Genomic DNA, 24947 nt, shown 5'->3' with positions numbered 1-24947 from the left:
CTTGAATTTGGAACTATCAAAAAATTAGTAATATCATCAAAAAAATAAAGAGGATGCTGCAGCTATTTTTCAATAATATATCAATTTTGAACCATGCAATTGCCCTGTCAAAAAAGTCAAATCCCATGACAAGTTTGGTACCTCTTTAAGGCAAAAAATGGACGCTGGAAACCGTAGAAGTAGAGGCAAGGAAACCAGGTGCACTTGTGTCGAAGGTCATGCATGAAGGTACACCTGCCTGATACGGGCAAAGAAAGGGTGCGGAATGCGGAGGCGTGAAGCTTGCTGGAATCTCAGTGCAGTGAGTACATGGCTTGGCAGAACTCAATCCTGTATTTAATACCATCGGCTTGGCAGCCGATGAAATGTTTATTGCAATATCAACCCTGAAAACTTTCTATTCTTTACAAATTCACCCCAAAGGCATGAAGCAGGTTAAACCTCAAAAGGTTTCAAAAGCATTCCAGTCAATGCTTACTCCACTGTGCTTTTTGTAACATCACTTTTACCGTTAGCAGGTGAGATGACAGCAAGAATTACAAAACCACCCAAAGCAACAATCAAGATCCCTAAAGAGTTTACCAACAATGCCTCTTTGGAGTAGCGTGACATGATCTGGTTGGTTTGAAGAAATGTAGCCTTCTCTAGAATACCAGTAGTGCAAGTGGCAATAGCAAGCGCATATATATAGACGCCAAAGAACACGTGCCATGGCAGCAGACTAGCTCTGCTGTTCCTTGAACCACCTGGATACCAAAACGTTACAAATCCAGCAGCCCACTGCACTACAGAACGTAATAATTTAATATGCGGTCATGAAATACTAATCCATCAACAATCATGGTGCAAATTTTAGGAGAACATAAAGGAGGAAACAGATGTGGACTTGGGTTGGGGGGTGAGAGGGTGGGTGAATGGGAAGGCAAAACAAAAAGCTCCTAGAAGCACCTGAATGGCAAACAAGAAAAGGCAAGCTAAACCCAGCCACGAGTGAAGACTGTAGAAGTTGTCGATTCCTTTGTCATTGTGAAACTTCCATGCAGCCCATAAGCCAATTACACTAAAAGAGAGGGCCAAGAATTGCAGGAGGAGGTGAACTAATTTTTTGAAGCTTTTTGTTCCGGGGACTGTCTTGTATGCCAGCATAGCTGCAAGAATTGACAAAGTAATTAAAAACCACATTTCTGACAACATCAGCTACGTAGACTACATTAAGAAGTATTACAAGCCAACACATTTGAAAAAGCGATATCCATCACCAGATTAACAGACAAGCCTCGAGAATATTCATGACAACTGACATAAATATAGATATCTGACAAACTGGGAATAGTTCTTATAAAGTTCTTAGCAGTTTCTTTAATAACTTGATGATATAGCTGCGTGTAAATTTCTGAAACTTCTGAGAAAAACTATTACTTATCACGGAAAAGATTGCCTTAATGGTTCAGGAAGTTAGTTATCCATATGAAAAACACAAACATTAAAACTAGAAAAACAGAATTTGATGCAGATTGACAGAGATTAGCAAAAGACATGGTATGGGTGTCCAAATTAGGCTTTTGATGATGTACATTGCGTACCAAGCCTGTTCTACGACACCTATTTGGGGTTCATAACTTAACTCCCAAAAATGACCCATTGGGAAATGACAATGCAAGTCATCCAGGTGCCAACTTGTAGCCCGGATATCACCACAGATACAGCACATTCCTTATCAGGCCTCGACTACAAATGCTATCTGGACTTCATCTTTTAGCTGGGAGACTGTAATATCGGTGAATGACTCAACAAACTTAAGAAATAGAAATGCAAATCAACCAGCCGTAAGTCTAGGCATTAGGCAGCCTCCAACATTGCAACAAATTAGACGTGTTCAGGATTAATGTGATTACCAGTTACCAAATTTTTCTTAGATTGAAGATTCAATAAAATTAAACATTAGCCTTTCGATTTAAGGTGTTGATCTGACAGCTAATAGGCCTCCACAAATGATGAAAACTAAACCTCAAGAAACCAATTACTTACGAAGATATCAGAAAGCAATACAGATGCGTGCTCCTGAATACATGATGAATGAAATGAATCAATAATGAACAAATCAGGATAGGATTAATATGGGAGAGGTCGATTACTCCTTAGTTCAGTACTCAAACGAAGATTCTCACCTTCACCATTTAGAAGTACCAGGCCAATCACCATCAAAACTGGATGAACCTGAACAAAACATGAAAAACCAAAATTCAATAAACAATCCGGAACAATCCATAGAGGACAAAACTCAATGCTAAAACCCCTCAAAGCCCAAAAGAAACAATAAAAGGATCCACCGGTGCTTGATTCATAGAATGCAGGTGGCAAATAAGTCGATAATTGGAAGAAAGAAATAATTGAAATTTTCGGGAATTCCCCATAAAAGGAAAAGGAAAAGGAAAAAACAATAGATAGAAGTGGAATAGTAATTACATTAAAGATGAGGTCTTTATTGGTGGAGACGAGGGCCAATCCTCCTCTGTAATGAACCGTCCACGTTAGCACTGTTACTGTCACTGCTATCCCCAGTATCCTCACCACTCCGTATATCGGAAATCTCACAACCGGTACCGCCATTTTCCCGTATTAAACTAAAGAGTTGAATATGAATTTTCTGTTGCCTATTGCAGATTTTTACAGAGACTAGGGTTTTCACAAAAAAAAAAAAGCAAAAAAGCTCTGAGAATTAGTAGGACAACAAATTTTTCACGAGAACTGATCTTCTATTGAAGAAAAGAATATACAGGATGTGGTCACCACGTCTCTCTCTGGATTTCCAAGAGTCTTTTGTTCTTCATAGTAGCAACGAGGAAGCATCAGTTTTAGACTTTCATGTGCCACGCTGGACTCCAAAAAAAGTCCACTCTACCTTACGTCTCTTGTCGTAAGCTCTTAACCCTGCTCAACGTCGGCTGAGTTTAATCCTATGCGTTGTCGGTCGTCTGGGCCATTGCACATGGACATGCATATCGGGCTTTCGTGAAGTCAGCCCAATGACATCCCAACCCCACGCCACAGTGGATTGTGCATGTAATCCTTTACCTATGAAATCAGCCCATTTGGAGTGTTACCCTTTTAGAAAAGTGATATATATATATACATATATATATGTATATATTATGTATTTGGGGTCAATCAGCAACTCCTACTCCTAATTTATCCTATACTAAAAAGGGCCTAATTGGATCAAAAAGGGCTGAAGGGAGAGAATCCTATTTAGACCGAACGGGTGATGCATATCCTTTGTATTTCACTTGTACTTTATATTTCACCTAGTGAGCAACTCGGAGTTGGTTAGAGAAGTAACATTATTAGGGGCAATTAATTAGTGGTTTGTATATTCAATGGACAATCCCTTAGGGTGCTCAATTGTTAGTTTTTAGGGCAAAAAGTCTCGCTAACCCTTAAACTTTTAGTTGCATAAAGTTTTAACCCTCCAATAATTATTATGAAACTTTTGATTCTCAATATATCAAAAGTGAAAATCGTTGATCCTTCTGTTGATTTGAACAGTCATGTTTGACGGAAACACCATCAAATGCGACATGACAACATAAAATCAAGGGCCAATGAGAGACATTTTGTCTTGACGCTCTCTCACTCACTCTTCTTTTCATATTTTTTTCTTCCTCTGTTTTCTAAATTTTTTGTTATCTTTTATCTTTTTTTTTTGTCTTTCTCTTTTTGTAAAACCCTTAACTCGTTGTTGTGCTTAAAGGCTACACCTTCTGCAATTTTATCTAGATTTTTTTTTCTTTTCAAGGATAAGATCTTTTAATTTAGATGTTTCTGGAAGAATTCTTTAGTTCTTGATTTAAGGGAATGAATTATCTGTGGTATCATTAAAACATTACAGGATGGTTTTGGTACATATTGCTTTGTTGGAGATATTTCAAGGGTTTCCTCTATCTAGGATGCCATAACGAAGTTGATGATGTTTGCTTTTTTTTTTTTTGTTAAAAAAAAGGGTAGATTCAACTCCGGTCACTGACTCGGCCTCTAGGACCATAAGTCACTTATAGAGGTACTTATAGATCGTCCATCAACACAGTTCTCACATCAGCAGCGGAATTCGAACACATGATATTTTATAAAGAAGTAACTTATTCTTGCCAACTGAACCAACTTGTGTTGGTTGATAATGTTCACTGCTCCTCTTTGGATTGCGGTTTTGGTTAAGGCTTGGGTGGGCTGGACATGGAAGCCCATGTGGGCTAATTTAAACAGCAGCTTTCTGGTTTTTGCAAAAATTTCCTCCAACTCCTCTATTTGTTAGGTTTCATTTCGAGATTCAACTCAGAAAGAGAGTTGGAAAAGAGAGATAGAGAGAGAGATATATTATATTGTTCTTGATTTTCCTCGTCCATCGCACTTGATAGTGTTTTCGTCAAAGATAACAGTTGAAATTTGAGGGATCAATGGTTTGCACATTTGATAGATCATAGGTCAAAAATTTCATAATTATTGTTCAAGAGCTAAAACTTTACGCACTAAAAGTTCAAGGGTCATCAAGACTTCTTAGCCTCGTTTTTATGATGTGGTGCATATTGCACTTGGTTATATATCTAATTAAGAGTTTAATAAAATGATATTGTATTGGAGATCATTAAGAGGAATCTCATCTCATGTGTTAATTTTTTTTTTGATAAAAATAAACTTAATTTGATTAAAAGGAGGCCTCGATCTATTTAAGTTGGAGTTAATGTTAGTCACCCTTTATGGGTGACAGCTCATAATCTGTTCCAACTAAAAAAAAAAGAGGGAACTCTTCTATGCTCAAACTTCTTCAAATGTAGAGTTAATAAATTAACACTTCCGATGGTCCAATCTAATCACAATTCATTACAACTGAGTTATCATAGAACAGACATAATTGGTACTTGCTTCACAATAATTTATTTTGCTGATTTCGACTAGAATTCATTATTTAATTATTCCTTGATCCCCAAGCCATAAAAGATATGACTCATTTAAAGTCTTATTAATGAAAAAGACAGTAACAACCTTAAAAAAAAAAAGACAGAAACAAGAAATGAGCAAAGGGGCTTACAGACAAAAAAATAAATAAATAAAGAAGAGAAAGAAATGAGCATAGAGAAAAACAGGAAGTTCCCAGCCCAGCCCAGCCCGGCCCCATCACGAACCCCCATTGAAGCCACATGGGACACAGGAGATTAGATTACCGATTACTTGTAAGAAGAAAGAAAGAATGAGGTACTTATCCCCGCTTTTGCTTTTCTGCAGCGTAAGCCAGGCGCCTCATTCCCAAAGCTCCTGACCTGATCCAACCAGCACATCAACACCTTGGCATTTCAATTCAGTATATTCCTTTTCCTTCAATGACCATCTCATCCCCGCAGTTCCCCAAATTTACCATCCCCCGTTTCAGTAGTGACTTGAACAATCCGGGGACCCTTTCGTCACTATACGAGGAAACTGTCGGAACCCACGTTGTAACCGAAAGGCGGCCGAGCGAATTCCCAAAAATATCCCTGATTAACGGATAAAAGACCGCATAAAATGAGGAGAGCGGAGGTAAATTCACATATCGGAGTTGCTGTCGGGCCATCAAGAGGACTTAAAAAACAAAGCAAAAATAAAAAAGGGAAAGAACGTGAGGCATCCGCGCACACCACAAAGGTGGCTCTGGAAAAAAAGGCGGAGGGATAGAGAGAGAAAGTAAGAGTGGAAGTTGGTTTTGAGACGTTATCGGGTTTCACCCCTTTCATATTGGCCGGAGTTTGGGAACTCTGTTCACGTCCGGCTAGGGTTTTTTGTGTTGTTTACTTCACAATTTAAGGGTTTTTCCTTTCCCTTTCATCCTTGCTGATACTAACAGACTGTCGAATTTACTGTAAAAACTCAGACTTTGTTCTTCTTATGAAGTTGTTCCTGAATTCCGCGATCTGGAGTTTGAGGAATTCCAGAGGATCAATTTCGGAAATTTAAGCGATGTTTACGCCGCAGAGGAAGCCATGGTCAGGGTGGTCGCTCAATCCGAGGAGGGAACAGAATGGGTCGGCAATTGCGTCTGGTTCTGCACCGGGCAATTCCAGCCCTAGAAATGGGGAGACTACTGTTGGGAAGGACAAAGGGTTGCTTTTTATTGAATCTACTCCCGACAGTTTGGCTGCTGAAAAGTATGCGGAGTTGGATAAGGAAGCGGTTTGCGACAAGCTTAGCAAGCTTGAAAATGAGGTGAGTAAGAACATTTACTTCACCAGCAAATGCAAATTTACTTCTTTTTTTTGTTCTTTTTTTCTTGTTGGGTTAGAGTGATTTGCTTTGAGTTTTTGTGCGATTTACCGATAGTTTAATGATCTTGTGACCTTCTTGGTTTTTTTTTTTTTTAGTGCAATTGGCTTTATCTTAATGTGTTAGATAAAAATGATTAACTATGTGACTGTTGTAGGACCAATGTTCTAGTAGTATTTGAGTTCCTTAATGGTGCAGAGCTTCGTTTTGATGCACCTGCACTCTACGTTGTATTACCTTGTAGGAGTTATCTCCAGTGACTAGATGCTGTGATTTTATGCCAGTTATGGTTTTAAACCTGCAATTCGTATGCTCCTGATTCTGCATTTGATTCCGTCTGTATATTTGTTTACTGCCATCTGGTTATGCACATTAAGTTTCTTTTAGGCTGTCCTGGGAGATTAAAAAGGAACCTTGATTGTGTTATATACCCTTTTTTTTTTTCGGCCTGACTGGTGGATTTGTTCACAGCTTTTGGAATACCAGTACAATATGGGCCTCCTATTGATTGAAAAAAAGGAGTGGACTTGCAAGTATGAAGAACTAAAGCGAGCTTTAGCAGATTTGGATGATGCATATAAAAGAGAGAAATCTGCACATTTCATTGCCATCACTGAAGTGGAGAAGCGTGAAGAGAATTTGAGGAATGCATTGGGTATTGAAAAGCAGTGTGTGCTTGATGTATGATTTCTTCTTTGCTATTTCATTTGTAATTGATATCTTCTTCTTTCCTTTTTGAAGAATTTTCTACTAGTCCATGCTGATTTTTTTTGCCTTCAGAAGATTATTTTCTTTGACACTTTTTTCAGTAGTTTGGCGACACTTTGGGGAAGTTTTATACATTTTTGACCACCTATTTTCATGCTTAACTACAAAAGATTAGGAAGCGATATTAAGTTTATGCTTTCATTTAAGTACATGGTTATTCTTAGTCAAGGTTATTGTTGGTTGTTAATTACTGCAGTTAGAGAAAGCCCTACGCGAGATGCGTTCGGAATATGCTGAAATTAAATTCACAGCTGATTCAAAATTGGCTGAAGCAGAATCTTTGGTTGCTAGCATTGAACAGAAATCTTTGGAGGTAGAAGCGAAATTGCATGCAACAGATGCCAAGTTTGCTGAGGTGAACAGAAAGAGTTCAGAAATTGAAAGGAAGTCTCAGGAATTGGTGGCTCAAGAAATTGCACTTCGACGGGAGCGGTCATCATTTGCTGCAGAGTATGTTTCACTGTTTACAAATGCTTCATTTCCTTTATCTTTGTGTCTCGTGAATCTGTTCGGGTTCTCTTAATTGACTGGTGAATTCCTTACGTTGACAATAATATGTTGTTTCTCACTGATAATTTCTCCTCTTTTTCCAGGCGTGACATGCATGAGTCATCTTTGTCCAAACAAAGGGAAGACTTGCGAGAGTGGGAACAAAAGTTACAGGAGGGAGAAGAAAGACTTGCTGAACTTCGAAGGTTGCTTCATCAGAGAGAGAAGAGGGCAAATGAGTATGATAATCTGTGGAAGCAGAAACAGAAAGAACTTGAAGATGTGCAGAAGAAGGTTGATGTAGCCAATTTAAGTCTGAAGGAAAAAGAGGAAGACATGAGCTGCCGCCAAGCAAGTCTGTCTTCGATGGAGAAGGTAAGTTTCTTTCTCGTCTTGCCTACTCTTAAATCCTTAATTGGTCCTTTTTTGTTTTATCTGTGTTTACTTTGTTGCAGGAAGCTGATACAACGAGAAATAGCTTGGAATTGAAGGAGAAGCAATTGATTGAACTAGAGGAAAAGCTAAATATGAGAGAGAAAGTGAGTACTTGTACTTTGTTTATTTGTTTACCTGATTGCCTTTGCCAGTTTAACATTGAGACATTTGATGGTAGGACATACTCTTATCTTTGTTTTACTGCTGTGGCTTTGTGTAGTTTAAGTAGTTTGTAAATAGATAGTGATTTTTAGCACCAAAGCTTTTCATGCTTTTAGTCATGTTTGTTTGTTCAATACTCTTTCAAAATTGATCCTTGGAGTTGGTTCAGTTTTGGAACATGTAAATTTTGAACTCTGTTGTTTTCTTTATTAAATCTTTTCCTGGACCATTGTAGAAACTGATCTAGTATGATTAGGGTTCTAATGCAATTATAATGTTTGTAGACCTTATTTTGCTTCCTCTTGCTTCTTTTGGTACTGCCTGCTGGAAAGTATTTTCTTATGTATGCCATAGTCATGCTTTTGACTTTTTCTTTTACCATGGGTGTGTCTTCAGGTGGAAATTCAGAAACTGTTAGATGAACACAAGACAACCTTGGATACAAAGGAAAAGGAGTTTGAATTGGAGATGGAACAGAGAAGGAAATCTTTGTATCTGGACATGGAAAATAAGGCAGCTGAAGTGCTCAAGAAGGAAGCTGAACTTAAACACATGGAAGAGAAAATCAGGAAAAGAGAACAGGCTTTGGAGAAGAAATCAGAGAAAGTGAGAGAGAGAGAGAATGAACTTGAATTGAAGTTAAAAGCTTTGAAAGAAAGGGAGAAGTCCTTGAAAGTTGAGGAAAAGGACATGGAGACTGAGAGGAAGCAAACTCTTGCTGAAAAAGAGAGTTTGCTTGTTCTCAAGATTGAGCTTGAGAAAACAAGATCTGATATAGAAAACCAGCAATTGAAGATTCGTGAAGAAATGGAGCAGCTGAAAGTAACTGTAGATGAAAGATCTGAACATGCTCGGCTACAGTTAGAACTCAAACAAGAGATAGACAAATGTAGGCTCCAAAGTGAATTGCTGCTAAAGGAGGCTGAGGATTTGAAGCAGGAAAGATTAAGATTTGAGAAAGACTGGGAAGAGCTGGATGTGAAACAAACTGAGGTTAAGAAAGAACTTGCTGATTTTGCCGAACAGAAAAACTACTTTGAAAAAATGAGATGGGCTGAAGAGGAAAGGTTGAAAAATGAGAAATTGGAAACTGAGAATTATGTTAGAAGAGAGTTGGAATCTCTTGAAGTGGCTAGGCATTCATTTGCTGCCACAATGGAGCATGAAAGGACTATACTAGCTGAAAAAACTGAAAGTCAGAGAAGCAAAATGCTGGATGATTTTGAAATCCGGAAAAGGGAACTTGAGTCTGATATGCAGAAGAAGCAGGAAGAGATGGAGAATCAACTGCATGAGATGAAGAATTTTTTTGAACAAGACAGAGAAAGGGAACTTAACAACATCAATAATCTCAAGAATGCAATCCATCAAGAAATGGAAGAGTTGAAGGTCAAAAGACATGCCTTAGAGAATGAAAAGCAGGAAATTTTTGCAAACAAGAAGCAGCTTGAGGTGCAGCATGGTGAAATGCGCAAGGATATTGATGAGCTTGTTGTTCTTAGTAAGAAGTTGAAAGATCAGAGAGAACAACTTGTCAAAGAAAGAGAAAGATTTGTTGCTTTTGTTGACAAGCAGAAGAGTTGCGAAAGTTGTGCAGAATTAGTTCGTGAGTTTGTGACATCTGATCTTCAATCTTTGGATGGGATCAACAATCTAGAGGCACCTGTGCTGCCAAAAATAGCTGAGAATTATTTGAGGGGGGCTGCTCATGGCAATTCTGAGACAGAAAATATAGAGATATCCCCCAGCGCAGTTGAATTAGGTTCCCCAGCTTCTGGTGGGACTATATCATGGCTTCGAAAGTGTACTTCAAGCATATTCAGATTCTCGCCCGGCAAAAAGATTGAATTTACTGCTGCTCGAGGTCTGACTGACGGAGCTTCCTTGCCTGGGAGTCTTGTTAATGTAGAATCACGAAAAACATTGCCGAGCAGTGAAAATGAACCGAAAATTTCTTTTGGAGTTGCAGAAGATTCTCTTGATATCCAAAGAATTCAGTCTGACAACAGCACCAGGGAGTTCGAAGCTGGTCCAGATCCATCAGTTAATGACCGTAGGTCCCAGCATTCTAATCCAAAGGTACAGAAGAGGAGACATGGTAAGAGAGGGAGGCCTAAAATTAATAGAGAAGGGTCTGGGAAGGTGTCTGTTGCAGACCGCCGCAGGGTTATTGATGAGGATGCTTTTGTTGAGAGCGATGGTCAGCGTGTTAATGGCAATATTTTTGTTAACGAAGAAAGTCGTGGAGAATCAGGAGCAGCGGTAAACGGAAGAAAGAGAAACCTCACACAAACATCACAAGCAACCCCCAGCGAGCATGATGGTGAATATAGTGGATATTCTGGTAGCGTCACCGGTGAAGGGCACCGGAAAAGGAGACGAAGAGTAGCACCACCTGTTCAAACTCTTGGTGAAAAACGATACAATCTCCGGCGACCTAGAAGGTATGTTGCTTTATTTGAACGTATAGTATTTATTTGTGTCTGGTTTGTGACCTTTTGAAAACTAAATTAGACTCCAGATGCTACAGGAATTCCAGATCCTGTTTTTTGGACCACCAGTTTTCATTCACGAGTTTAATTTAATGACAAATAACATCTCTTTGCCATCTTTCTTATTTCACATGCATTGTGTTACACCCCATCCCCTGCCTTTTGTTTCATCCTTCAACCATCAATCTTAAATACTGAAAAGGCATTTGTTGTGGTCCAGTGCAGCTGCAGCAGCTGCTAATGGAGTCTTGTCTGATCCCAGCAAGGAGAAAGATAGAGAAATTGGTGGCCATAGTAGTCATGTAGAACAAATAACTGGTTCTAAAGCCACACGTTCCAATAATGTTGAAGTTGCTGGGATTTCGGTGGAAGAAATTCGAGATTCTGATGCTGCAGGCTCTGCTTCTGAGGGTGCTAAAGGAGATGGTGGTGAGATAAAAAGCATCCCTACTGCCCATGAGTTTTCAGCAGACAGTCCTGTTATGGTACCCCCCTCTCTCTCTCTCTCTCTCACACACACACACACACGTGTGCGCGTGACCCATTACTCTTGCTGAGCATTAGATTATGTATTTGAAGCCTTGAGATGGTTTGCCATGAACTGGAAATTCTGTTTGGTGTTGATGCCGGAAATGTTTGGAGTGCCGATAGGCTTTAGAGAAAATGGAAATTGGCAGCCCTAATCCCTTCTGGAGTAGGGAACTGAATGATAAGGATTTTGTTTATACTTTTCTATGCACACCTTCTTCTGTAGGCACTTGTCCAGGCTCTCCATCATTTTTCTTTCAATATGTTTCTTGTAGCAATGGTAAGAGGGGTATTGAGGAACCCTGATGAAAATCGATTTGATCATGTGGAGGATCACATGCAGTTTGTAGTTACGTTTATTGCTAACACTGATCCATTTCTACCCTCTTGTGACAGTTAAAAGATGCAACAGTTGCTCAAGATGGTGTCAGTGACACTGTTGAAGTTGAGTTTGATACGAGGGATGAGGTAAATGGGACCCCAGAAAGGGCGAGAGAGGACAGATATGTGGAGAACAAAGGTCAACCTCTCGAATACGAAGAGGATGATGAGGTGGACGAGTTTGATCACCCTGGTGAAGTATCCGTTGCGAAGAAAGTGTGGAATTTCCTTACAACATGACAGTGCATGCCCTAAATGTTCCCTAGGAGTTCTCTACTTTTGCTGCCTAGAGGTCTCTTTTGTGTAGTAGTAGTAGTAGTGTGCATTATTTTAGGAGGTTAGTCAATGACGACAGCCAATTTAGATGAGAGTATTTTGGTTTTGCCCTTTTGTTATTATTAGGGATGTGGGGGCCTCTATTGATTGACAATTGAAATGTCGATAACTGTAGTGATCATGGCCACTATATACAAACAGTGAACTGGTGTTTCTTAACTCTGATTTCATGATTTACTTAATTGTTTGTGTCAAAGGCTTGCTTAGGCCCGTCTCACTTTTGTACTTTTTGATACGTAACCTTTATGATACTTGCGCCTATCGAGGACCCAAATGTGTAGATGGACTCCTAAATATTTGGTGGTCGTAAATTAGATCTTGCCATCTATTTGGAGCGAATTGGCCTCCCACAGCCAAAAATTTGCATCGTCCCAAAACTATTATATGTTCTTGATTGTACAGGTGGTATAGGGTTTGTTTTTTTCTGCAGTAGCATTTTCGTGGCACCTGTATCGGGCATCTCTCTTCTAGTTATGACACTATATACTTGGGCAGCTCAAGAGCTAGCACAATAGATACTGTTAGACGTTAAAGCAACAAATGTTGACAATAAAAGAACAAATTGCAAAAACATGACAAATTTTATCACTTTTTGAAAATAGTGTTCAACATCTAGTCCTAATCATCTAAATTCAAATTTGTCCATTTTTTACCATGAACTGCTGCACAGAGCATTTAGGCTATGTAGCCATTTACATGCTCATTGACTGTGATATTGTTCCCTACCAGACTCCTGGAAAGGCAAAAGATGATACAGAGCTAAGGCTGATTCGTTCATATATGAAATAAGCTCATTTTTCTGCAACCAAAAACCATTGGGTTTTCTTCTACATCTAACAATAGCTGCCACTCGTCTGGATGGAAGGATAGGGAGAGGAGAAATGGAGAAAGATTAGAATGTTTTCCTTTGAAAGTTTGATGAACTTTGGTTGAAGATCCAAGCTTCAGCCTTCACCATCAAATAGACTTCTCAATGCCAAGGATGCTCTGTTCTCGTATTTATTCTGGTCCTTGGTACAATTTATGTTCTGGTGTCAATGGTTGGTGCTGGACATTCTGGACGGATTCCAGGGACTTTTTATCTATTTGTCTTTTCACCTCCTCAAAGCCCCTCTAGCGAAACTTAAGAATCTAGTAAGAATTTGGTGAATCTCAAGGTATAGGAGTGTAAAGCCGCGCATGCGCACCAAAAAAAAAATATATATATATATATTTTTTTTTTCCTGGTCTGCTAACATTAACTTTTCGAGTTCAAACAACCAAATTCCCAAAATAGTAGTAATAAATTGCTGTGTTGCTGTTGTCCCGATTCTCCCGAATGAGAAAGAGGAGCTTCGTCTAAACCCAACTTATAACCGTTTCACATTCATGCGTGTAGTGATAAGCACATGTTCATATATATTTTTTTTTCCGGTCAATCAGCAACGGTGTAATCTATCGGTTCGACCTCGAACGTCACTTTACTTGAACTCGAACTCGATCCTCGATAGGTATGTACTCGAGTTCGAACTTATTGAACATGCATTTTTTTAACTCAAGCATATTTAAACTCGATCTTGAACTCAATCGAACACTCAATTTAGGTGAGATGATCTAAAAAAAATAGACAGTGAAAAAGAGGGTTTCTAAAGTGAAATGAGAGGTAGTGAGACTGACGATGGAAGCAAGCATGTTTTGTCGGGTTATTAATTTGATTGATTCTCTGACACTCCTAATTCTATACTATCCTATTTTTACAAGGAAAGAGAAACCAATTGAATTGTGTAAGAGACTAGAGGAGAGACACATTTATCTAGATCAAATGAACGTTTTAGCACATTTTCATACTTGAAAAAGAGTAATAAAAAGATAATAAAGAAAGGAAAATCAGATCCAGCTTGACCATCCGAAAAGTGTAGTTGTAATACTTTTTCTTAATTAGAGTCTCGACTGATTGTGTTTGTGGTGTGAGCACAAATTATTTAAAGTTATTTCACTTTGTATTTTTTAATGACTCAAGGCCGATTCAGATGGCAACATCAAGCAGATAATGAACAGCCAGCGATTTTCCTTTTAGGGGTATAACTATTCATCGCCATAACAAAACCATGATAAACAAATAAAGTCAAATTCTTATTCCCGAATATGGGAAGGAGACCTAAGATAATCTTTTATCTTTATTTGAAGAAATCATGCATACATACAGCTTCTGCTGCAATCTGTGTTCAAAAAAGAAAAAATAAAACTTTAATACATCAAATACCCATACATCCAGAATCATCTCGATGATGCCACTAGATAGAAGAAGAACTAGACAGCCGAGAAAGCTAACAGAATTATACAAATACAAATGTGAACCTACTTTATCAGGCCATATCGGACTCAAGCTGAAACTACTTTGTTCTGGATCACTTTTTACAGGTAAGTTTAATTATTAGAAGATTGTTACCTATGATATCCTAATCTATGTTATATACAGTTTCCTCTCGTTTATCTGTAAGCAAAATTGCCCAAGAATTTCTGAGCATAGTCTGCAAGCTAATGTGACTCTTATCCACCCATGACAGGGAGCAGCTTTGTCAACCAATAATGGACCAGATTCTTGAAACCTAGTTTCTGTTTATCACTACACAAAAAAGTCCTGTTACGGCCTTTGAACTGTTTTATAAGTAAGATGATTCTGCCACATGTACATCAGGCAATCAACTGTCGCATGAAACCTCAAGCAGTTTTAAACTTTTGACTGCAGCCCTTCTGCGCATCTCTGACTTCCTTGACCACATTTCAGTTTGCTCTTTAACATCCCTGGATAATGAGAAATGTGGGTCAAAAAAAGTTGCAACTTAGAAGCAAGAAAGTATAGGCTGCACCATATAGCATATAGCAAATGTAACGTACATGCATCGTGGCACTGGGCACCTGGAATCCTTGCACACCCTTGAGTGTGTACGTATCATGAACCATACTTTCCAACAGTACTGACAACCCCCTGCATGCCGAATTTTGCATTGACTTGAGTGATGAAAAAGCTTTCTAACTTGAAGACACCGAGGGTGTGAGCAAGGGCTGCTTCTTGTCACATGACATTGAGAGGCTTGATCTAATGCATTTAGAACTTCCACCTGCACCATGTACATGAATCGATAAAGAACGATATTATTTCTCCAAATCAACAAAATGGACCTAAGCAAAGTTAGAAACTTGTTTAGTTTCATTATAAAATACACAGATACCTACTCTCTTTTCTTTTTTTCATTCTTTTTTTTTTTTAACATATAGTGGTAAACCCTCAGCCACTACACTTTGGGTATGCAGCTGGTATACTGGCATGTGCAATAGGCAACAAACTCTACCAGCGAGATATTAGGTGTTTGGGCTAACTTGCAGGAAGGTTTCACCCAAATCCCAAAGGCAGCCATCCCTATGCCAGGCCACTCTGAGGGTTCACTATTCTTTTCTAGTTGTGCTATACATTATACTGATAACTAGAGAATTAGAAACCATCAAAATAGAAACTTCAGAGATATACCTGAAATGCTTTCTTCCGCTGTGCTTGATTTTTAGTCAAATGCCGGACCAACTTGTGGTTATGACAACCTTTGCCACTTTTATGGTAGCATGTAATACAAATGTCAAAGCTAGGACAACTCTCACAATGCCATCCTGCTCCAATCATGATATCTCTAAAGCAAATACTGCAGGTTGTCACCATAGTAAATGGCATCTGCTTGTGGAGATCATACAAGATCATCATTGACGAGTGCTTGGCACGGCGAAGAGTATTAAACTGGTAATGGTTTCCCTGACAGAAACTCAGGAAAGAGTGGCGATTTTCAAAGATATCATTATCTAAAATGACATCACTCTCTGCAGTATCGATAGGTATGTCATTAACCGTGACCTGCAAAGAGTAAGCATCCACAGACACAACATATTGAGAAGGCTAAAGTTTTCAACGTAAAAATGTAGAAAGGAGGTTAGACAGTAAATTTAATGCACAAAAAAAAAAGTTCTCTTCCTGCAATTTCAGAGGTAAGAAATAACCTGTGACAGGAAATGTTCTTCACCGCCAGAGGAAGTATGTGTTTTTGTCTCATTAGGAGTTTGCTCCACTTGAAGGCATCTGCAATAAACACGAGAAACAAGAACACACTTATTATTATGATTCTAGTTTTACTACTAGAATTATTATGCTATCTATACACATATTATGCTATCTATACACATATTATATTTTTGTCTGGGGGAGAACTTATTCTGAAAAACTCTCCACACATTTTCCAACCACCTTTCTGTTACACACAATTATACCAAAAAAAAAAAAAGCTATTGCAAACTCTTCCTAAAAACATGCATCCAAACAATTGCCTTGGTCAAACAACTTAATGATAAGTTATCTTGGTCAAAAAATTTTACAATCAATGCAGTTTATACAATATCGAATAAGTAATGCCACAATTTATTGTTGATTCACGCATGAACTAACAAACAGTTAAAAGTCCACCAATTTTTTCTGAAAAGAATTCCCTTGAAAAACTAGAAAAATGTCTTGGAGCATTGGCAAAAAGCACATTCTTTATCCTTTTCTTCCTTTCTTTTTCCTTTTCTTATTCCACAAAGGATGAGATGAATCCTTCAATTAAGTATTCTGTATTCAAACATCAATTTTTGACCTAAAACATAGCCATAAAAAATTGCTAATCTTAAAGTGCAAGTCAAAGCTTGTAAATACCATAAGAAACAATCAACAGCATGAGCCAAAGACAAACCAATATGAAGAAAAACACGTAATTAAAATAAAATCAAGTAGGTTAATAATCTTTAAGATACAAAGATTCATGAACAACAAAGAGGAGGAGGCAGAAGTACAAAATAAGCAAAAAACTTGAACTAGATAATCACCTTGAACATAAATAATAATTTTTGCATTGGTTACAAAACCAATGTGCACCAGATAGAATTAAGTTATGACAGTTCTTGCAAGTGAACTGCAGGTGGACGACTAGAAAGTCTTCCTTCAAAGGTAAGATGGTATGGCCCAGCTGTCAGTGAAAAAGAGAACGATTAAACAGCAATATTAAATAATTCAATTACATAAATAAGAAAGTTGCTGACTTAATACTTTTGGCTTCAGCCAGGATTCACTATCCCATGTTAATGATGCTAATAAGTAATTATAATTCCGAAAACCATGAATAGTAGCACATATCAAACTATAACCATGCAAAATATTGCTTACTAGTGCATACCGGTGACAAAAGCAAGTAATTAAACAAGGAGGTGATGGAAGAGGGGCTTGGGACTATTAAGCAGCTCCAACAGGGATCCAAGCAATGATTAACATGCTTTTCTCTCCTTTTTTTAATTCTATTCTTTCATTTTCAGTACAAGGGATGTTTTGTTCTCCTTCAAATCGCAACTTGAGAGGATGTAATTTCAATCAAGTCCAAAATGGAGAAAGTTAATGGACCACATATAGATAGACAAGCTGCTTACTGATAGTTATGTTTCTTCTTTTGGTATAGATTTGAAACCAAAAGCATGTAAATTGCATACATTTACAATAGCCATATATAACGAAATTTATTCCTTCATATTTTTGTTAGGTGGTTCTGATCCTTTTCTTTTGATAAGGGCCATGGTTGTAATACTAGAGCGTTAATCTGGAGTTAAAGTCATGCCTAAGCTCCTTGCAAGTTTTAAAAACTCAAGTGAGGTCTATATAGCTTGGCAAAACTGAGGGGTTGCCAGTTTAGTTGACCCAACATATCAAGGTCATGCTCATCAGAAGATCAGAATCCAGACCTATGCAAATGGTAACAAAATACTGCTATAAAATGCATTCTTGCAAATAAAGGACCCTTAACATGTTGAGCAGAAATTACCTTTTGCATCACCAGGATATCTTTTGTTGCATCATCAGTCAGATTGTCAAGTCCCATTGCTTTCAGAGATCGCTTTGTCAAATTTTTGACCTTCCCTCGTGCTTCTCCTTTTGGCTTTCTCATGTCCATTATCATCTCCTCAGCAGCCCCCGACCAATAGTCTCCATCAAAATATGGCAAACGAGCTGCTGTTATCTTGGTACCGCACTCCCCATTTGAAATAAAAAAACGATCATACATATTGGTGTAATCCACCACGATACCCTCTTGCACCGCTTTCTTAAGCATTGACTTGTACCTGCAAATGTAGTATTAGTAAAGCATGCAAAGGCACAAAAGAAGTTGCAAATAGATATTCAAAGTAAAAGAAGGTATCACACAAACAAATTATGGCATTGTTAACAACTACACACTGAATAACTTAAAGAGATCAAAACTGCCACTCAAGGATCCTGTAATTGGTGTACTGCAAAGGTCTAGGTTGATGTAACTCATAGAAAGGCAGTTTTTATGTAGTAAACGAGTGATGTCATAGATCACAGAAAAAGAACCTATGTATTGAGCCTAAGGAGGAACCTAACCAAATACAAAGATCCACTAGGTTGCAAGTCCAAGATCTCCAGTAGCATGACAAGCAATACTGATTTGCAAGCATGAGTGTGTCAAATGGTTTTCTGAGATAGTTGTAAACAGAAAAAAGAAAAAAAGAAGTGTCGCAGAAAACAGAGTCAGAAACATATACCACTGCCGCAACTTTTCTGGCTTTGGCGTTTTCTGAGTCTCGGGATGGCAGTACAGAATATAATCCTCCCCTTTTATTGGTGGGCAAGCCCATATATAGCAGGTTGCAAAGCCCAGTTTCTTGCAGTAATCAAGATAACCAATCTGCAACAATGACCAAGAAAAGCATAAAACCAGCATATAGGTAATATATATGAAAATTTTCACACAGCTAGGAGGAGTAGAAGAGAGTGATTTCGGAAAAGAGTAAGTACCAAAATTTCTTGATATACAAAGGTGCGAAGAGCTTCACCAGAAACAGTTTCTATTTCAGGCCTAAAGTACTTGACAGAATCCAGATATGAGATATAGAGGCAGCGCTGATTTGGTTGACCACATTCTGATCCAAACTCCTGGGCATACATACCAAATAGACATACATCTACGCCTTCAATTTTCTGGAACAATAGGATCACCTGTACACCAAGGATATATTAAGCATCCAGGATATCTCCATGTAAGAAAAAATAGAAACCAGAAAAGAAATATAAAACTCCTGATGTAGTATTGAGTTGGACATTTCCCCTTTTCTGAATTCTTTCCCCCACCTACTATTCTGAATACTATTTCATAGCACATATCAACATATTATTCATAAGAGGCAGCAATTGATAGGAAATATAGTTGCAAGGCATTGTCTTATTGGGGCCAACTTTAACTGTTATATGATATTACATTTTGACAATTAGCTTATGTTTAAGATTTGTATAAACAAGGATCAGATCAATTCCACTAAACAGTCCAATTACAGAAGCAAAATTACCAAAAATTACACTGAAACTATCAAAAACTAATGAGTTACAAGTACTGCTACATATCCTGATAAGAACTCAACCTCTTACCCTGGACTTATATGGGAACTCTTCTGGATAATCTTCATCAGGAAAAATATCCAAGAATTGCTGCTTCACTTGCAAAAGTTTGTTCATAGATAAGACCACACGAACAACGAGTTCTGCTGCTTCAGGTACCTAGTCACAAAAAGTATATCATACAACAAATAACACTGCTATGATTTTGCACTAGAAGAGTATAGGCTATCCAAATTCACAATTAATTTTTTTTCAGCCAGTCTTCCTTTTTCCTTTCATGATGGCAATGCAAAATGATGAGATCTTTCTAACTAGAAACAATTTGCAGCTAAGCAAGCAGCTATTTTTTCCTTTTAAAAGGGTGCCAATTCACTAGCGACCAAGTATTTCACAAAGGGACAACATTATGGTAGTACGCAAGTGATTAAAAGAAAAACATACATCTAAGAATTCACAAGGGGAAAAAAAAGTCAAAACCTCTAACATGGACAATTTGTCACATGTTGTAGGTAAGTTTAATTTATCTTAAATCAAGAAATTCAGTAAGAAAAAGTTCAGCTCAATATTTTACTAAATTAATGAAAGATACTGATCTCCCCCATAGTGTTAGCATTAATGGTTTGTCAACATGTGGATATTGTACATAAATCATCCTGTTATCGAACTAGACTTTCTATTAGCCAAGTTCAAACAGTAAAATTTGTTTAACAACTGTCACACGTCCAGGAAAAAAAAACAACAAAATGGTTTACAACCAAGTTCTATAGATAACTTACCTCATCAAGATCTTTACCCAGAAACTTCGCCCTCTCTTCTCTTTCTCTCTTGAGTTTCCCAAACAGTCTCTGCTCAATATGATCACTTAGTTTTGTACGCGGAAGATCTTTTGCCCCAAAAGCAGCAGGTAGAGGCACATGCTCACCAATTTCAATCTCTTTTAAGCGGCAATATGGACAAATATACTTGGCCTTTCCCTCTGCATCTCTTTTGGCATTATACAAACCACAGATCTGATGTTGCCAGCAACCACACTTGTCACATTGCACCCACTGAACATAGAAGAGATGTCATAGACATTGAACACAAAGACTTTAATTGAGAGGGGAGGGGAAAAAGAAATAGTCTACACAGATGAGTGAGCTAACCGATTCTTCATTTTCCTCATTATTCCTTTCCTTCTGAAGTAGTGCCTTAGATACAGACATCCCCTGTTGTAATGTAATACTACCGCCACGGGACTCCTTAAAGCATCGTGTACAGAAACAATGCCTAGAACCCATTTCATCTAGTGTCCAATAATATATCAAATTGTGCTTGATGCGAAGATTGCAGGATGAACAATACATAGGTGTTGGGCTAAAGACAAGCTGATCCATGTTGCACAACTGGCACTTGTTTTCGGCAACACAACTTTCCATGAGGTTTTCTTTTGACTCCGTTGTAATGCCCTATTAGAAAAACAAAAAAAGCTATGATATTCATCATGGAAAGATGATTTACTTGAATTAATAGCACTAGAAATATTTGACCTGCACAGGAGAAAATGCAAGGACAAGTTCGAAACATCTACATGACACAAAAGGTAATCACAAAAACAAGAACAGGCAACAAAAACAAAACAAATGTCGCAGCAGCCTCTACTGCAGCTTTCAAACTAAAATGTTAATCTAATGGGTATGTTGCACAAACCTGAGCCACTGATTGACTGAGACTGCATATATGTTCATTTATTTCCACAGAACTGAGAAAGTCAACCAATGACACAGGTAGCTTCTTCACATCCTCCAAACTGGTCCCTGATTGATTATCAGTTGCAGCTTCTCTTGAGTCTGCTTTAGCTTTTGATTCAGGTTGGGTAGGCTTGGACAAATAATGTATCCCCCCCTTTTCTTGGACAACGTTTGGCTCCTCAAGAACAGGTAGAATGTCAGACTTCAAATCACCAGATTTGCTAGTCCCATAATTGAGCTTTCCACAAAGAAAGGGCCCATCACCATATGCCACTCCTTGACTATTTTCAGGGTTATGATTTGATGTTACAAAAGCTGTGTCTTCTGAAGAGTGTAACTTCTCTCTTTTCATATCTGGAATGGGATTCTCATGAAAGCATAAGTCTTCCATTTTTGTAACTTCTTGATTTTCATTATTACACAGAGGACTTTCAGACCAGCTTTTGCACTGTGAAGTCCCTCCAGATTTGAAAGATTCATCAACTGAATCAGCATCCGGAGAAGAAGAAACGTTCCCAGACAAAAAGCAATCCTCCAACCTCTTGCGTTTGGGAGGAGGTAGAGCAACTTCACCTATATAAGTGCCAGAGCCAGAACACTCTCTACCATGGACAGCCATCAATGGATCAGATCTTAAATCTCCCAACCCTGACTGAACTCTATCAGCAGAACACAACTCTCGGACAGGCTTGCAAATGCTACAAAAAAGGTAGCTACAGTTTTCATAATGGCAAATAAGTGCGCGGTCCCTGTCACACTTGCAGTCTTTGTCCTGGCATCGCATGTCATGCAATTTCTTCAAAAAGGTAGCTTGGTTCTTCCCTTTATTCTGAACATCATTACTGTGGTGAATATACTGAAGAAGAATGTCCTGAATCGACAAATTAGTTGAATCTGCAATCTTTGATACTCCAATTTGTTGCAAAATAGATGGCTGTTGTTGCTGGCTATGACATTCTTGCTCTACAGAAAATTGGCTCAGCTTCAAGGACCTTTCGTTAGAGGTATAATTGTCACACTGGCTTTCTGAATCAACCTCCCTGATGAGGGCCTTAGACAGCTCATCAAACTGCAATTGTCCAGGCAATTGATTCAATTGTGGAAGTTGATCTTGCAACAAGTCTTCATGAGTTGATATTGCATTACCAGCAATCTGACTGGCAAGAGAATTGGACCCCTGAGGAATCCTATCAAAAACCTGTTCCAAAATGCATGTGTTTGGATAAGGTATCTGCCCATGTTGAACAGATGGTATAGGAAGAACCTCATGATAAACATTCTGATTGGCCTCCATAAGTCTCTGATCTTCTAAGTCCAACTCCCCTACAAGAGAACAATTATCACAAGGCAACGTATAAGAAAACAATATGTACTAAGAAGCAATACAGAATGTAATAAACAATAAATGTTGGAGGTAAAGGCTGATAAAGAATATGTTCATAGTGATTGATCGTGCATATCAATTCAACAGAGGCATTAGGTCCTCCTATCTACTTTCTCGAAATGAATGGATCTTTTTAAACCTAGCTTTACATAGAGTGACACATTTTTCAACTCTCAACTCTCAATTTTCTCACATGTGCATCTCTTGTTCCATTATATCTTCTAGTTAGTCAGTACAAGAATTTATTGAGCAGCAGTATCATCACATAATGACGTCTTTCATAACCATCTCTGTTCAGACATATCAAAAAAAGACCAACCAAACCTGCACATGTGGCCATAGTTCATAGTTTAAATTTGGACAACCAAAACAATACCCTGATTACCTTGTTGCACCGGATTGCAACTTTGCGATGATGGCTTCGATAAGTAGTTTAATCTGATGGAAGGAAAAGTTGATCCTCCATCACAGTATTCACCATCAGAATGCAGGTCCACATCCGAGCATGCCGTGATTGAAGAGATCTGCTCTGGAGAAGTAATGATCTCAGGAGAAATTGACAGTTTTCCCAAAGGTGAAAACATGTTATCTCCATCAGGCGCGATAAATCTACAGGCAATATCCTGGTTGTTGAATCGATAACCTTCATTAATAAGAACTATATGCTCCGGAGAAGTAATGACCTCAGCAGAAATTGGGTTTTTTCCGAGAGAAGTAAACATGTTATTCCCGTCAGATGCAATAAATCTAGAGCTAGCACCCTGGTTACTGAAAGAAAAACCTGCATTTGCAATAATTGTCATGAGACAAAGTAGGGATGCACAAGCACACATATCCACTAAGTTCTACATCCATGCAGCTAAAAGAGTACCTTGAGGCAAATAGTCATGATATACATAGCCGGTACCGTTATGGTCGATACCCGTAGTCATCAAGTCGCCATACTGTGAACTTATACTGTGAAAATCAGGCATCCACCCAAGCCCAGGCGCAGCTATTTGTGAAGACTGATAAATGCTAGAAGCTTTATTAAGTGGATGAGCATCAAACGCCGGATGGGGGACCAAATTCTGGAATTGAGTGGATAACATCTCCGGGTTCGAATGACACCCCTAAAAATCATTCAACATTGCACAGATTAACTTAAATATGCCAAATTAGTTCCACGATGAAGCTGATTCAATGTAATTTATTTCCTTTTTTTTCCCTAATTAATTACCTTCCTAATTCCCAACTGACCCGTAACCAAAAGTCCGACAATTTAAAAGTACCAAAAATTTTCCTAATTGATCAAGGAAATAAAATAGGGTTTACGGCAAGTTCATCTAATTCGAATTTAGAAACCCCAATTTGGAATTAATCAATATACGAAAAAATTCGATTGTCAATAAACACAATAAGTCTGACGGGATTCTTCTGGGAAAATTCATACCTTATAATTAAAGATAGTATCCACGAAATTTTGGTATCTCGTTCCCATCTCACATGGTTAAGGTTAACGTTGGTATCTGGCTTTCCCTCGCAAAATACTGTTCTTTTTCTTACGTAAGATTTTCCCGCAACTGAAGCGAAATTCAAACAGCCGCAGACAGAATAAAATACTACTCAGGTCTTGGAAAAGTGCGCCCTAGAAAAAGACAAGAAAGAGGAAGGGAGAATGTAAAAACCAGTGGAATTTTAGTTGAAAAGACATCAATGTTGGAGAATTTAAAGAAAGATGTGATACATACTCCTGTTTAACCTAATCCGTTTTACTTACTGCTTAGGATAATCTCCAGACTGTAAGAATAAAACCCAAATTTCCATAAATTATTAATAGTATGTAATAATTCACGTCGTCAACCACGCAGCATTCATCTTAATTAAGACAATTTCAAAATTGCTCCATCAATATTCTCTCTTAATACTCGGATCATTGTACTTAATTTTCATTGTACTCAATTCTAACACATAAAAATACGTGGGAAGAGGAGGAGAACAAATACTCACTAATTTAATTAACTCGAAATTAAACAATAACAAATATCAAGCCATTGCACTTACCACAATTCACGAATCTCAATTATGAGATTTTCTCTTAAAGCTATTCTCAAGACTCTAACTCTTCCGAGTAATAACCTAGCACCACTGTTGGTATATATAGAAAGACTCGAGACCAAACCTAAATCAACTAGTATTCTTGACTGACTTAAACCACTCCTAGAAAGGAAAGTTGCAAAACCAAATACTTACTAATAGGACTAGACAACCTACACTGCAAGGAACCCGCACTTGCCAACCAAATCAGTTCGGGTCGGGACTCTTGGACACCCGACAAAGAAATAAAGAAAGCCTTACTTAGCACTAGAGGTGTCAAAATGGGTGACTTGGACGGGTTTGGGTTGGGTAAAATGAGTAATGGATATAAGTGAGTCAACTCATTTATATCCATTTAATTAGATGGGTATAAATGGGTAAGTCACAAAATGAATTGGGTAACATAATTACCCATTTATAAC

At 38.1% G+C, this 24947-nt stretch overlaps 3 protein-coding genes across 5 annotated transcripts; 1 reads left to right on the top strand and 2 right to left on the bottom strand.

Moving 5' to 3' along the window:
• Positions 1-314: 314 nt before the first annotated feature.
• On the bottom strand, positions 315-2924 carry LOC113701058 (transmembrane ascorbate ferrireductase 2-like). Its single transcript, XM_027221518.2, has 4 exons — positions 2467-2924; positions 2169-2217; positions 949-1148; positions 315-780 (listed from the first exon to the last, which is right to left on the bottom strand). Exons 1-4 carry the CDS (start codon positions 2608-2610, stop codon positions 475-477), a joined length of 699 nt encoding a protein of 232 aa, XP_027077319.1. The 5' UTR covers positions 2611-2924; the 3' UTR covers positions 315-474.
• Positions 2925-5640: 2716 nt separating this feature from the next.
• Positions 5641-12038, top strand: LOC113701919 (nuclear matrix constituent protein 1). 2 transcript variants are annotated; one of them, XM_027222825.2, is made up of 8 exons: positions 5641-6231; positions 6760-6969; positions 7253-7506; positions 7650-7920; positions 8001-8084; positions 8539-10586; positions 10855-11119; positions 11559-12038. In XM_027222825.2, the coding sequence occupies exons 1-8, from the start codon at positions 5986-5988 to the stop codon at positions 11781-11783; spliced, it is 3603 nt and encodes a 1200-aa protein (XP_027078626.1). In that variant the 5' UTR covers positions 5641-5985; the 3' UTR covers positions 11784-12038. The 2 variants fall into 2 exon arrangements, with proteins under 2 accessions (XP_027078626.1, XP_027078627.1); XM_027222826.2 differs by lacking the exon at positions 11559-12038 and having other exon boundaries at positions 10860-11122.
• Positions 12039-14017: 1979 nt separating this feature from the next.
• LOC113701918 (histone acetyltransferase HAC1) lies at positions 14018-24618 on the bottom strand. 2 transcript variants are annotated; one of them, XM_027222823.2, is made up of 16 exons: positions 24493-24618; positions 23882-24076; positions 23321-23561; positions 22835-23230; positions 21025-22388; positions 20481-20783; positions 20112-20384; positions 19366-19494; positions 18739-18939; positions 18486-18628; positions 17744-18041; positions 16761-16900; positions 15903-15981; positions 15388-15759; positions 14757-14980; positions 14018-14663 (listed from the first exon to the last, which is right to left on the bottom strand). In XM_027222823.2, the coding sequence occupies exons 2-16, from the start codon at positions 23927-23929 to the stop codon at positions 14561-14563; spliced, it is 4314 nt and encodes a 1437-aa protein (XP_027078624.2). In that variant the 5' UTR covers positions 23930-24076; positions 24493-24618; the 3' UTR covers positions 14018-14560. The 2 variants fall into 2 exon arrangements, with proteins under 2 accessions (XP_027078624.2, XP_027078625.2); XM_027222824.2 differs by lacking the exon at positions 23882-24076 and having other exon boundaries at positions 24493-24612.
• Between the last annotated feature and the right edge of the window lie 329 nt (positions 24619-24947).

The sequence above is a fragment of the Coffea arabica genome, chromosome 7e (assembly GCF_036785885.1).
Source record: "Coffea arabica cultivar ET-39 chromosome 7e, Coffea Arabica ET-39 HiFi, whole genome shotgun sequence".
In the NCBI taxonomy this organism is placed as follows: Eukaryota; Viridiplantae; Streptophyta; class Magnoliopsida; order Gentianales; family Rubiaceae; genus Coffea; species Coffea arabica.
The sequence above is the reverse complement of the archived record's forward strand: the minus strand, read 5'-3'. Positions and strand labels throughout refer to the sequence as shown.

Bases quoted from the DNA above. Each gene is read 5' to 3' on its own strand.
- LOC113701058 (XM_027221518.2), bottom strand. From the start codon at position 2,610: ATGGCGGTACCGGTTGTGAGATTTCCGATATACGGAGTGGTGAGGATA. The intron at 2,218-2,466 runs GTAATTACTATT...TGTTTTGTTCAG, and splicing joins ATAAAGACCTCATCTTTAAT to GTTCATCCAGTTTTGATGGT. The intron at 1,149-2,168 runs GTGAGAATCTTC...CAATTCTTGCAG, and splicing joins GGTACTTCTAAATGGTGAAG to CTATGCTGGCATACAAGACA.
- LOC113701918 (XM_027222823.2), bottom strand. From the start codon at position 23,929: ATGGGAACGAGATACCAAAATTTCGTGGATACTATCTTTAATTATAAG. The intron at 16,901-17,743 runs GTAATTTCTGCT...TTTCACTGACAG, and splicing joins ATATCCTGGTGATGCAAAAG to CTGGGCCATACCATCTTACC. The intron at 14,981-15,387 runs GTATATCTCTGA...TACATGGTGCAG, and splicing joins AGCGGAAGAAAGCATTTCAG to GTGGAAGTTCTAAATGCATT.
- LOC113701919 (XM_027222825.2), top strand. From the start codon at position 5,986: ATGTTTACGCCGCAGAGGAAGCCATGGTCAGGGTGGTCGCTCAATCCG. The intron at 7,507-7,649 runs GTATGTTTCACT...CTCTTTTTCCAG, and splicing joins CGGTCATCATTTGCTGCAGA to GCGTGACATGCATGAGTCAT. The intron at 10,587-10,854 runs GTATGTTGCTTT...GTTGTGGTCCAG, and splicing joins AATCTCCGGCGACCTAGAAG to TGCAGCTGCAGCAGCTGCTA.